The following is a 12,993-nucleotide window of genomic DNA, read 5'->3' as shown; positions in this document are numbered from 1 at the left end:
TTCTATTATATTTTTTGTCTAATTTCTGTGTTTCAACTTCCTAAGCTAGGAGTGGAACACTGATAAACCCTCAGGTCAACCTGAGGTGAAACTGAGGTGGAGAAAATTGTGCTTAGCACAATCATCTACGAATTCTACATACATGCACAGAAAGGTTTGAATTATTATACAGTTGAGGATATTCTTTAATCCTAAAATAACACAAGTATTACACGTCCAATTCTACAATGAACTTTGTGTATTTATTTCCAGAAAGCACATGGTTTATGTATTTACACAAAAACACACACACAAGAACACAAAGTAAAAGACAGAGAACTGTTCACATAATATGGAGAATATGGAGCCGCCTCACATGACCTAGTTACTGATCTTTTTTTTTTCTCATTTGACCCTTTTGGGGAAAAAAAAAAAAAAAAAAACTGAGAGAAAATTTTTGAATGGCGAGTTTTGAGCTCAATGTTGCTACTAAATATCACAACATTAAACTTGCACATTAATCAAGCAGAAGGCGCACTGCAAATGAAACAAAACTGGTTGACCTGCGGTATCTCATTGATAAGCAGTGATGTCTGCCTTTAATCGAGTTAAAGTGTAAACAAACTTACTAGACACCATGATTAAATGTATAAATGTTATACATCTCACATTGCAGCTATCTGGCAGCCTAAAGATTTTTTTCAGATGCAACAGTAAATTGATCTTTGCTTTCATTATAGCTATCTACAGCTCATGCACTGATTCCACATGATAAACTGAATGACAGCGACACACACACTCAAAAAAAACCCAACCCCCACACACACGCACACACACACACACACACACACACACACACACACACACACACACACACACACACACACACACACACACACAAAAGAGTGCAGAGCAGTCCACTCACCCTGTTTCTCCCGTTTCAGTTCAGAGTGTGTCCAGTGTCAGCTCACTGGCCAGCAACTAAGTGACAGTGGCAGTGACAGGAGAAGAGACTGGTGTGTGTATGTGTGTGTGTGGTCATGCTTTTCCTCAGGAAGTGATGACCAATAGAAAGGGAACTACACACACATTTTCTCTCTCTAACAGAGTCTGGGCTCAGCAGAAGTTCAGACAGCTAACTATCATGTGGTCTGTGTTTGTGTGTGTGTGTGTGTGTGTGTGTGTGTGTGTGTGTGTGTGTGTGTGTGTGTGTGTGTGTGTGTGTGCAAGTATGTAGGTCTTTCATTCCTCATTTTTTAATGTGTACTTGTCTCTGCATAATTTTACAGTATATACTTGTTTATGTGAGCTCCTATGTCTAAACGAGTTTTCTCGTATATGTGTGTGTGTGTAAGTGTGTATACTAGAGTGTGTGTGTGTGTGTGTGTGTGTGTGTGAGGTGGTAGACATCAGATGCAGATGACTTCCTGTTGCTTCACTCTGACAGGCGACCTCATCATGCCTCTCTGGTTGCACTTCTCTCCCGCCGCATAGTCACTCAGTGTGTGACAACGGTGATGCACTCTGCCTCCTCATGCAATACCAACACAATACAAGCCTGTCCATTCTCTGGTTTCATTTTAAAAAACATGATGATTACTTGCTGATATCAATTTCTAACCAGAATATAAGAGCTGTTTTTTTTCTTTAAAGAAAGAATTTGATTTACCTGAATTTATGTCTACATTCTATTGTTTTTATTTCACATGTTGTATGTTTTACTATTATTCTCAAGGGCTAATTGAGCATATGGCCAGGGGACATAAGTTGAATAATAAGTCTTTCGGCTAAACCTGACACATTTACAGTGATGTTGATCAATATGCATTGTCCTTTCAAACTAAAAAAACAAATAAATAAACTGGGACAGCACAGTTCAGGCTGTAAGCCAGCGGACAATAGAACACTCATAATGCGATCACATTGGACGAAATAAAAATACGCAGTAATGCTTGAACACGTTCCCAGGACAAACAAGAGAGAAGTGGTTTCTTCTTATTGACCATGACAATAGAAAATTTCTGCTTTCCAGTGTGTTTGTTAATAAGTTACGTGACAGGGGTGGACAAAAATGTACAAAGCAAAACCTATGTAACAAAAGTGACCCTGAAATGAAGGAAATGAGACAGAGGAGTCAGGGAGCAATTCAGAGCTAGAGAGACTCAGCTTGTCTGCTGCCATCAATCATTCACTCACAACGGTGCTGTTTTGACAGAAGGGGTCAAGTTTGGACAGGTAGAGTCAAGTGATCTCACATTAGCTTGATGGTAGATATCACTCCTCCACTCCCATACCAATTCCAAGTGTTCACTGGGAAAAAATCCAAAACTTCCAACAGCGTAGAGACAATTTGAGAGAATGTGGAACTGTATTTCTTCCATGAAGAAAAGTCATCAGTTCTTTGAAAGATTAAGACCGTTTGCTGATGTTTAGATGGGGTGGTATCTGATATGTTATCCTGATGTTGATGAAACTGAGTTTGATCAGCGTTAAACAGCTTTGGGAATCACATTTGCAACATTTCAAGGCCATGCAAACGTTAACCAAAAGGTTGAAGGCATAAATCTCAGGTGCAAGTTGAAACTACATCTGAAATACATCAGTTGTTGGGACAAACTAGAAAAAATAATTTATCAGATCAATTGTTTTTCCATCCATCAAGGGAGTTTTTTGTGTTTGTGTTTGCTGTGTGTGCTGAAACTAATCACGCCCCAAAGAGAATCTATTATCAGCTTAATTATTGTATGATTTACATTCCAACACAACACCCTGGAACTAGAGCACTGAGGACAACGTGAAGCTGGGGACAGACTTGAAGACTAGCTGAAACCTATGAGGACTGGACAAATCAAACATGGCGACCCTTTCCACCGTCATACGCAGTTTTTTTAAAATCTTGACAGAAAGAAATACATGCTGAAGACAACACTGTGGACAATATGTGGGGTAGAATCCCAATCATGTATGAGGTGAACCTAAAGGGATGGTTCAACAATTCACGAAATACATGTTTTCACTTTTCTGCTGCGAGTTAGATAAGAATATCAATACCACTCCCATGTCTGTGCAGTACCTATGGAGGCAATTAGCTTATAGCTTAGCATAAGAACTTGACACAGGGGGAAACAGCTTTCCTTGTAATGTCCAGAGTTAAAAATTAAACTTTCTTGCACCTCTAAAGCTCAGCAGCTAACATGTTGTATCTCATTTGTTTATTTGTAATAAAAAGAAATATAAAAATGATCAGCTATGGATTTATAGGAAATTCTGGCACCAGCTCAATGGTCACACAGACAAGAGAATCTTGTCAATCTTCCCATCTAACTCTTGGCAAGAAATCAAATATTTGCATTACCCAAAATGTTGAACTATTCCTCTAAACTGAGAGGTGGCTCTGTACAAAACCTGATGAAATGGATTATAAAATGTTAGCAACTCTCTGACTCACAGCACAGATTTCAGCGTCCCAATTCCAATCGTTAATATCAAAATCTGAGAATAAGGGTTAGAATCATATTCCAGCCCCCGGGCAACACCAACTGACGAAGGCTGGAATAGCATCATCATGCCTCTCTGGATGCACTTCTCTCGACTTCTGATGACTGATCTTGGACGGAATGATCATCCGTCATATCATCAGTCAAGTCATATTTATAATTATCTCAACGATTGTAATGTGTGTCCTCACCCAAAGGTGGTCCTGAGTCCCAGTAATAAAGCAGAAAACACCGAATGCAGTATTTTACCTATAACATGCTCGCATAGATGTGACAATTTTGAAACAAAAAGACCTAATCTAACTATTCAATCTGTCGATCTACCTTTTGGTCATCGTCTAAAAATGTAATTATCCATTGTGATTCCAAGAGAAATAGGCTTGCCAGATTCACACACACACAAAAACACACACCTGTACACACACACAAACCCACCCACCCACACACACACACACACACACACACACACACACACACACACACACACACACACACACACACACACACACACACACACACACATACTGATGTTCAGGATGTGTTCTACATTGCTGTCAGAATCATAATGTGACTGGGACGTGAGGTGGGCCATGTATCACGTGGCATCTAAGCACGCTGGAAACGTAAAGATGTACTATTTAAACTGAGATATGGGCAAGGCTGTACACACACACACAAGAAGGTCAGTATACATACACACATTGAAAGACAGAGACTGAGAGAGAGATAGAGCACCCACTGCTGTAGCATACTGTATAACTCTATATGTTTGTCTGCTCCATATGCTGCTCTCTGGGAATCTGCAGTTTTAACAATAATCTAAGGACATGAACTTTCCTCTAATTCCTTTAAATAGTTATGAGTTGATGGTTGATGAGTCCCTTGTGCCTCAAGGACTTCCTTACTGGATAAGGGGAAGGAGTGGTGCATGCTGTCAAGGCCTCACACACACACACACACACACACACACACACACACACACACACACACACACACACACACACACACACACACACACACACACACACACACAAACACACACATGCAGACACACCACACATAAATGCATGTATGCGCTATGCATCGCTGAAAGAGATATATGTATGAGTACATGTGTGCACAGCATAAACAGAGAGCAGTTCTGGCACTCCTTCCATTTATGATAAGAGAAGAAAGTCAAAATCTATCTATCTTTGTCTCATACGCTTGCACACTTTGTCATACACATACACAAACCTCTGAGCCTGAAACAGGCTCATGAGGATGAGAAAGGGTAGAGAAAAAGGAGGATGGGGATAGGAAAGGAAGGCAGAAATGGAGATAAACAACTGATTCTATCAATACAACTGTGATTTATGATGACGTCACATTGGTTAATGAGATCCCACTTTATGTTAGTATGATCTCAGCTGGGGAAGTCGTGTGAGAAATCACAGCGGTGAAGATTTATAGCTGCACTTTCTGTTTTGACAGAGACAGGGAGGGAGAGGAGGGCTACGCAGTAGGAAGAGCGAGAGGTACAATGCGGGAAGGGTCATGCCCTGTTCCTCAAAGTGGAGAGGAAAAGACGGGAGTGTGTTGCCTTCGACTGCAGTTTGGCTGGACAATAACAAAACAACCCATGACGTGACTCTCATTCACAGAGCGTACTGGAAATATGTGGTTTACGCAGAAGAAACAGATCTTAAAGTGTCTGTGAAAAAGGAAGGTGCAAGGATTTGAGCAAAATAAGTGTCAGAGTTGGCTCAACAGTTGACTGTTTGCTGACCCCCTCTCCTGAGCAGGGATTGTCCAATCATAGCTTAGCATGATTAACAAGGCACTGCGGGCTGGTCAAATGTTAGCATGTCTGGGTAACTAGTTTACTACCTGTAAGAGTAAGTACCTTAGTACTTCCAAGGTCACGAGTTAGCATATAATTAACTACATTAGTCTGTTGCCCGGTCATGACTAACACACACAACACACACACACACACACACACACACACACACACACACACACACACACACACACACACACACACACACACACACACACACACATACACACATCTAACGCTGTTTCTTTATTTGCATGTCATCCACATTGATGTGCTCTGGCCTCAGTGTTTTAGCATGACGTGCATATTTAAAAACCCCTTTGCAGGGTTTTCTCATTTTTTGGAATCAATAAACAGTCAGCCAGCATTCTCAACACATTCATGGATGTAACCTTAGCGTCATTAACCAGCTAGCTACAGCTGATAAATATGCCAGTAATATGGTAGATAATATGCTGTTGACGGTTTTCATTTCAGCGGCAAAAATCAACACACCAATGATAAGCCTGACTTTGTCTACATTTGTCTGAAATCAAGGGCCAAGTGTTAAAAAATTATTAGCAATTTCAAGATGTAACTGTGCCCCACTAGCACTGTAAATTGCGCACGTGCCATGCAAGCATGGAACAGTTATCAAAACACAAGGGGGTGTGGCTTAGCAAACAGTAAATCCATTCATCAAAGAATCACTGACGAGGACGAATGTAACAGGAACTACGAGAAGAACTAAAAAAAAAGACAGAGGGAAAGTTATTAAAAGTCTTTGTTTCTATTTAACTGCCATGATCCTTTGGCATTTAACCATTATTAGCCAATTTTAAATTGAGGGGGTGGATTACAATCACCATACATCATCCCCAGCAAGACCTGAACTAGTGATGTCTCGAGTGGTGCCACATCCAGTGAACCCATGGAGAATGTTGTGCACATAATGTCTGAGTCACTCTTCTGTTTCCACTAGAGACAGATATCTTGACCTGATGAGCTTCTGTTTGCTCCCACATCTTTCTAAAAGGGAAATTAGGGCAAAGTTTCCTGGATATCGCTGTTCTCTGTTGAATAATATCTATGTTAAAGTGCATTGGAAGAAAATTCTTCTCATTTGTGTATTTGTGAAAGTGTTTGGGAGGATGGACCACTACAGCAGAAGCTGAAACTAATTCTACAGACTTCTATTAAAGGATCATTCTAATTCTCTTATTCTAACATCTAAATTTGGTGATCATTTCTTTCTGTTATGATACTGTACTCTCTAAAATAATTGCTAAGATCTGAAAACAAGGTGGAATTTGCTACAACAAAGTCAGATGGGTGAAAAAACACCCAAGTTGTAAAACAGCCAACAGTTTATAGCAGGCTATGTAAACCACTTTATTTGTCAGTACAACCAAAAGTAGTTGCACCTAAAAAGACATTGATAATGTCTTACTCTACGAACATCTACATGGATGTTAACAACAGACAGTTTGGGTAATAATTTTACTGTTCACGTTTATTTTCTCCTCCAAATAAGTTTGTCTGACCTTGACTTGGAGGTCTGACTGCTCGTGTGTCTTGTTTCATCTGACTTCCTATTAGTGATGTTACCAGATTGCAGGAGTTAACCTGGTGGGTAAAATATTACTCTATGATGGCTAAAACTACTAAAATAATAACACCAATAATACCTATATATAACACCTGTAATGTGTTGTCTAGTCTTCACCTGCTCTTTTTCTTTTTTACTTTTTTTTTAAAAACCCAATACAAAAATAAACTCGGTGTGCTTTGTAGAACTGCAACATTTAGATTAGTTGATTGACAGAAAATTGATCAGTGATCAATGAAAAATTCTCTGGTTCCAGCTTATTCATTTGATGACATCACCTTTGACTTATGGGCTTTTTGCACTATTTTCTGCCATTTGTAAACCAAGCAATTTATTGATAAATCAAAAACATAACCAGCAGGTTAATCAATACTAAAAATAATCATAATTTGTAGCCCAAATAGATAGCAATCAGACATAATTTTTCATGTTCACAAGCCAAAGCAAGCTACTTGTATGGAGAGATGGAAATGAGTTAGGGTGATACTAGAAAAAACATTTTAATTTTGCCACTGTAATTTCATTACCAAAAAACAGGACAACTGAAATCATGCTTCTCAACATTACTTAGTCGCCATCATTTTGAGACAGTTCAGTTCTTGGGCATGAAAAATGCCACTTACCGTAAGTGTGAATGGGTGTTTTCAAATGTCGTCTGAAAAGCTTCAGCATGTCCTGAGAGCCATCAAGTTTAGACCTTGCATTAAAATGTGTTCCTCTCTCATCCAGGCAGAGAAAGCATTTAATACAAAGTGTAAAGAGGTGAGAATTGAAAACTTGCTTTGATGTTACACCGAACATGAGTCACTTCTCAAATGGCAGGTGTCATTGTGATTGAAGTGTTTTCTCTCCACATCACCTTGTCATCATTCACTCAAAAAAATGTTAATTTAATATTCAAGATTTATGAATTTTAATCGCATTCCATTTGGATTACACAGTTTTAACATCACCAAACTAATAAACTTAATGTGATGCATATCAGTGTCAGTCAAACATGTAAGACTGAAATTTATGTAATAGTACTAATTAATCAAATGTGTTTAGAATGCTTAATTCCTATGCTTAATTAATGCTTAATTAGGTTTATGCATTATAAAATTTTGAACCAAACTAATATAAACTTGTTTGCCTAGAAAACTACTGCTAAAAGGTTAAGAAATAATTGGAATTAGATCACCTTGTTCAAGTCCCTCTCCAGTTTACAGTCTTTCCAACTATACAGTAGCTGGATGTGAGATCTAACTCTACAATACTGTAAAAATAGTCGCATTGAAAAGATCCTCCTGAAAATACACTGCTAATTAAAATCCTGATCCTCATTAATTACAATAAAATCAGTGCATGGATCCAGGGGGACACTTTGTAAAATTGTACGTAAAAAACAGAGGATATCATGGTTTAACAGATCGTAATGGAGGCATCGAAGGTTAACTAGTGGAGCTGAATTTTTCATCTGCAAACAACCTGCGTGTGTGCCATTTTTCTTCCTGGTCAAAAGAAATCCAATTCTGCAGCCAAAAATGCCGCCGTATGTAGACAGCATATTGTGAAATGATCGACCTTGAAGTTAACAATTATACCCTATTTTAAAAAACAAACAGATATAATCTTAAGGCTAAACTAATTCAGTGTCATCTGACAAAAAAAATCAAAGGTGGGCTTTTTGAAAACGCTCACAATAACAGTACGAAAAGCTGAATTGTAGTAAACAAACCAGGATATCGGCGGTGTTGAGGCAAAAGTGGTTAACTATCTGTGGGCACTGTCTTTGAATCTGTACATTCATACAGATACTAATGCACAGCTGAACACCTTCCCTCCTTTCATGTAGTGATTACACCGAGCTCTTGAGAGATTTTATATATACATTTTTAAAGACACTGCAAACAGCTCCTTACAAGACTCACAACTGCCTCTTCTGGTATTTTAAATCAACACAGATCTTCAAAAACCAAGGTGAATCCTGGTCTAGAGGCTTCTCTTCGCTGAACTATGTCTTTACACCAACTCAAATAGAGCTTTGTGTGGAAGTATGTTGTCTACAGAAAGTTAAACATGGCTTTCAAGCCATGTGAGGGACAACATAAACATAGCATTCTATCTAGAGACACTCCTTCATTTATGACGACGGAGCAAAGTCTGACTCTGTCTCAGTCATTCGCACACACATACACATATACATACACACCTCTCCTTTGAGATTATATAACTTGATAAGCAATAATTCAATGACTGGTGCTGTATCAACACACTCAGTCAGCCAGTCAGACTTTAAGCAGCTCAAGCAGAGATGACTTTACCGACAATATCTGTTTTCTTAATCCACTTGTGTGCTGGACACAACTGTCTGCATTTAGTACATGAAAGATCCAACACTCAAAAAGCCACCAAAATAAATAAATAAAAAATGTTGAAACACTTGAAAACACAAATATATACCAAACTGTTACGCCCTATTGCCACATCATTACCAAAATTAACATCAACAGTTAAGCAAATTATAGCATTAAAATGTGGAAGGGATAAAATGACATTAATCCACATGAGGCATTGTTGTATGACTTTTTATAGCTTCCCCAAAACCACACGTTTATCATAAGTTCTGCTGCTTAAAAATAGCCACGTTACACCAGTGATAATATTTTAACCTTTAAAGAACTTAACACCAATGATATCATTCTGATAAACTAATAACAATTAATAGAATCATCTTGACAGTGATTAATGTCCTAAGATTACTTAATCGTCATGGGATTATCTGTAATAACCTGTAACTCTAAGTATTCATCTTTTCAGAAAGTGTGAACAAACAGCTGATTGTGGCTTTCTCCCTTATTCTGTAATTTATGTTCAACAAGGTAAGGTAAGGTAAGAGAGCATCTTTACTTCCGGTAAAAAACTACTACTTGCCCCTGTGGTTTATCTGACCTTTTGTCTTAAGTGTCAGATATTTATGTTGTTTTTTTTTAAAATAGATATGTTGCTTTTTTTAAACAGAGCTCTTTATTTCCACCAAATTTATCTTCACTGAGTGTTAAGAGACATAACAGCATGACGCTGGAAAACCACACAGATGGTTTGGCATGTTTTAGCTCATTTACTACCAACAGCATGTAATTTACATAATTGGCAACTAATTTCCATTTGCTGTCGATTGTTTCCTATCTTCAAGGCAACACTTGGCTTTAGAGACGAATACAATATTAAAATGAAGATTTTCAATTTGCTGAGACTTTGAATTTGCTTGACACAGATAGTCTATCGCAGTGAACTTTGTATATAGGTTTATTATTCTATGATAATGTTGTGCCATCTGCACTTTCAGCTGCATGACCACAATAACATAAAGTTTGACTAAAATAAAATGTATAAACTGTGAGATTTTTTAAAAATAGAATAGTGAAATTATTGGAAATTAATGGCTGCCTGGAAGGCGGCAAAATAATTTCAGTTATCCCATTAGACCTGTGATCATCTAGAGCAAAAAACGCTTAAATATCTTTATATGTATCAACATTTATACATATACATGATATGCTACAATACTCATAAACAATTTTTTTTAGAAATACCTCATGTTTTTCCTGGTTGCTCACTAGAGTTAATCGGATTACTGACACGAAGATCATACAAAGTGATAAATGAAAGTATTCCAAAGATAAGGTCAACAACTAGACTCACTGTTGGCAGTGACAGTCTGAGTCTTGTACAACAAACTGATAAGTTCTCCTTTCAAGTGCCACTATTATATCTCATAATAAAATGACATAAGGCCATTTAACAGCTCACATCAGCTACCAAGGGGCCACAATGCAAACCTCAGTGAAAAATCAGTGTTGGCCCCTGAGCTCGTGTCCACACTGCTGCTGAGTCACGACCAAGATTTTTTCCAGTCAGTTCAAAAACACAGAACTGCCTAAATGTTGTGCAACATCTACAGATTCCTCACATCAAACGGAAGATAAAGACATGCAAGAAGAATTTACACAATACATTGATAGTCTTTTTTATTCATGCAAATCTATCCCTCCGATGGAGTTCCTCATAGAAATTGCTCATCATTAAACATCCAGAGGCTGTGAGGCACTAACAGTCTCTTAAGTACTCACCTGAGAAGTTGTGACCACTTTGATGGTAAAAGTCTTTGCCTGGTGTTTGCATGTCAAACTCACACTCACACCGTGGCCTGAAGACACACTATGGACCAACATCTGACTGTGTGCCAGTTGTCAGTCCTGTGGCCGCACCCCACACCCTCACCGTAACCCCCCCCACCCCCATCTGCACGCCACTGGCAGTCTTGTCACACTGCAAAAAGTGTCCACCTTAACAAGATATCACATCCGACAGACTCACCGCTGCTTAAAACAAGGGGAACACTAGACAAGGATAGATAACTTAGGAGGTTTTCCATTTGCATTTCTGTTTCAACAACTTTGAGTTCAAATGATGCTCTTTTTTTTTTCAGAAAACACGTATTATTATGAATGAATTATTTAATGTCAGTGGCAGATTTTTGTAAAAGCGTGTACTCTTAAAAAGCACACTCGGTCTTGAGGGATTTAAATATCTTTTTGAGGTGGTTTTCAGTGTTTTACCACCCGGCGCAGAAGCCACACACACACACACACACACACGCTGTCAGGGAGCAGCAAACTGTGAACCGAGCGGAAGGTGACTGACCTGATCAGTGTTCTGAAGCGCAGGGCAGACGGACCCCACTTGCCGTGTCTGAAAATGTCTTCTCGTCCTCTCTCGGGGAACCGCGGCGCAGTGTCAGAGTGGTCAGGTCCGTTTGCTGTGGAGGGTTCTGGTCATGCTGCTGTTAGTGCTCCCGCTCCCGCTGCCGCTGCCGCCGCCGCCGCTGCTGCTGCTGCTGCTGTGGTCGGCTTCTGCCTGCCTCGCTCTCCCCTCCCTCCCCTCAACACAACCGCGGACACACGCAGAGGCATCAGATTACCCTTTACAGCTCTGATTTACTTCTTTCGAACTCTGTTTTGGCATTGCGCCGTCTTTTAGAGCCGGTGTTTGGATTAGTTGCTAGGTTGTTTGTTTAGTGTAGAACGCCGAGTCTTGGGTTAAGCCAAACTGACTGACTAAAAGGGATACACGAATTTGGGGAAATACACGTATTTGTGTATTCTTAGAGAGCTCAACTGTAAGCTGAGAGAGCAGGAAGCCAACAACTTTTATCCAGAAAGTATCAAAATCCACCTACCAGCGCCTAAAAAGATCACAAATTAACCCAAGAGTGAAAAAGTTGCAAGTTGTGGTTCAATGGGTTAATGTGCCGGACTAGTTGTTGGGTTGCCAGGCAACCAGTGGAGGCTCTAGAGAGCACCGCTCCTGCCAATAAAATACCTTAAACACCTTAAAACAGTTAATATCCATGTTAATGTCCATGTTTACGGTTCAGCGATTGTACAGATTAATCACATGTGATATAACATGTTAAGCAGTGAAAGTTAAAGGTGCTGCTAGTGGGACTTTGCTACCTGAGGACAAAGCCAGGACAGCCAGTCTTTGGCAAAGCTAGCTGTATTAGCCTGTATTTAGGCTACCACACAGACAGACCGGCATTAAAAAAACGTACTCAAGAAAAGTAAGTACTATCAGCTAAATGTAAAGTATTAAAAGTAAACCTACTCAAAAAGGGCAGAAAAATGGCCCTTGTGAGTGTTCCATATATTACTGGGCTAATAATACTGATGCATTCATGTCTAAGTAGTGTTTTACTACTGTATGTGGAGGTGAAGCTAATTTGCACTTATTCTGTATACTGTTGGGCAGTTTAATCGATAACAGTGCATTGCATTTCCTATATAAAATCGTAACCTGGAAAGCAGCGAGTAACTAAAGCTGTTAAGTAAATTTAGTCAAGTAAAATGTACATTATTTCCTTCTGAAATGTACCGTTTTACCAAATCCTCTTAGTCAGTTGGTGGACTAATTATGGCTTATGGGGTCATTACAGTCACATCTCTGGTAACAGTCATGTTTTCACACTGGCTTTTCCCATAACCATTGAAACTCAGCTTACTATCAGATGCAAAAATACATGCACAACAAATAATCGTTTGCCTACATGCTGCATCTCTATAGAC

General features: G+C 39.1%; 1 protein-coding gene across 5 annotated transcripts in view; it reads right to left on the bottom strand.

Moving 5' to 3' along the window:
• The window catches only part of pparg (peroxisome proliferator-activated receptor gamma), a 35,179-nt gene extending 23,440 nt beyond the window's left edge, over nucleotides 1–11,739 (bottom strand). For 2 of the 5 annotated variants that reach the window (XM_040158741.1, XM_040158744.1), the window contains exon 1: nucleotides 11,573–11,739. Coding sequence is in view for 2 of the 5 variants with exons in the window: in XM_040158739.1 (XP_040014673.1) it covers nucleotides 10,999–11,050 (52 nt within the window). In the remaining 3 variants the exon portion in view is untranslated. Of the gene's footprint in view, nucleotides 1–904; nucleotides 1,102–10,998; nucleotides 11,076–11,572 lie in introns of those variants that run through there. The other 3 variants (XM_040158739.1, XM_040158740.1, XM_040158742.1) reach the window with 3 other exon arrangements.
• Nucleotides 11,740–12,993: the final 1,254 nt, after the last annotated feature.

Source organism: Xiphias gladius, chromosome 21 (assembly GCF_016859285.1).
Source record: "Xiphias gladius isolate SHS-SW01 ecotype Sanya breed wild chromosome 21, ASM1685928v1, whole genome shotgun sequence".
Lineage (NCBI taxonomy): Eukaryota > Metazoa > Chordata > Actinopteri > Istiophoriformes > Xiphiidae > Xiphias > Xiphias gladius.
The sequence above is the reverse complement of the archived record's forward strand: the minus strand, read 5'-3'. Positions and strand labels throughout refer to the sequence as shown.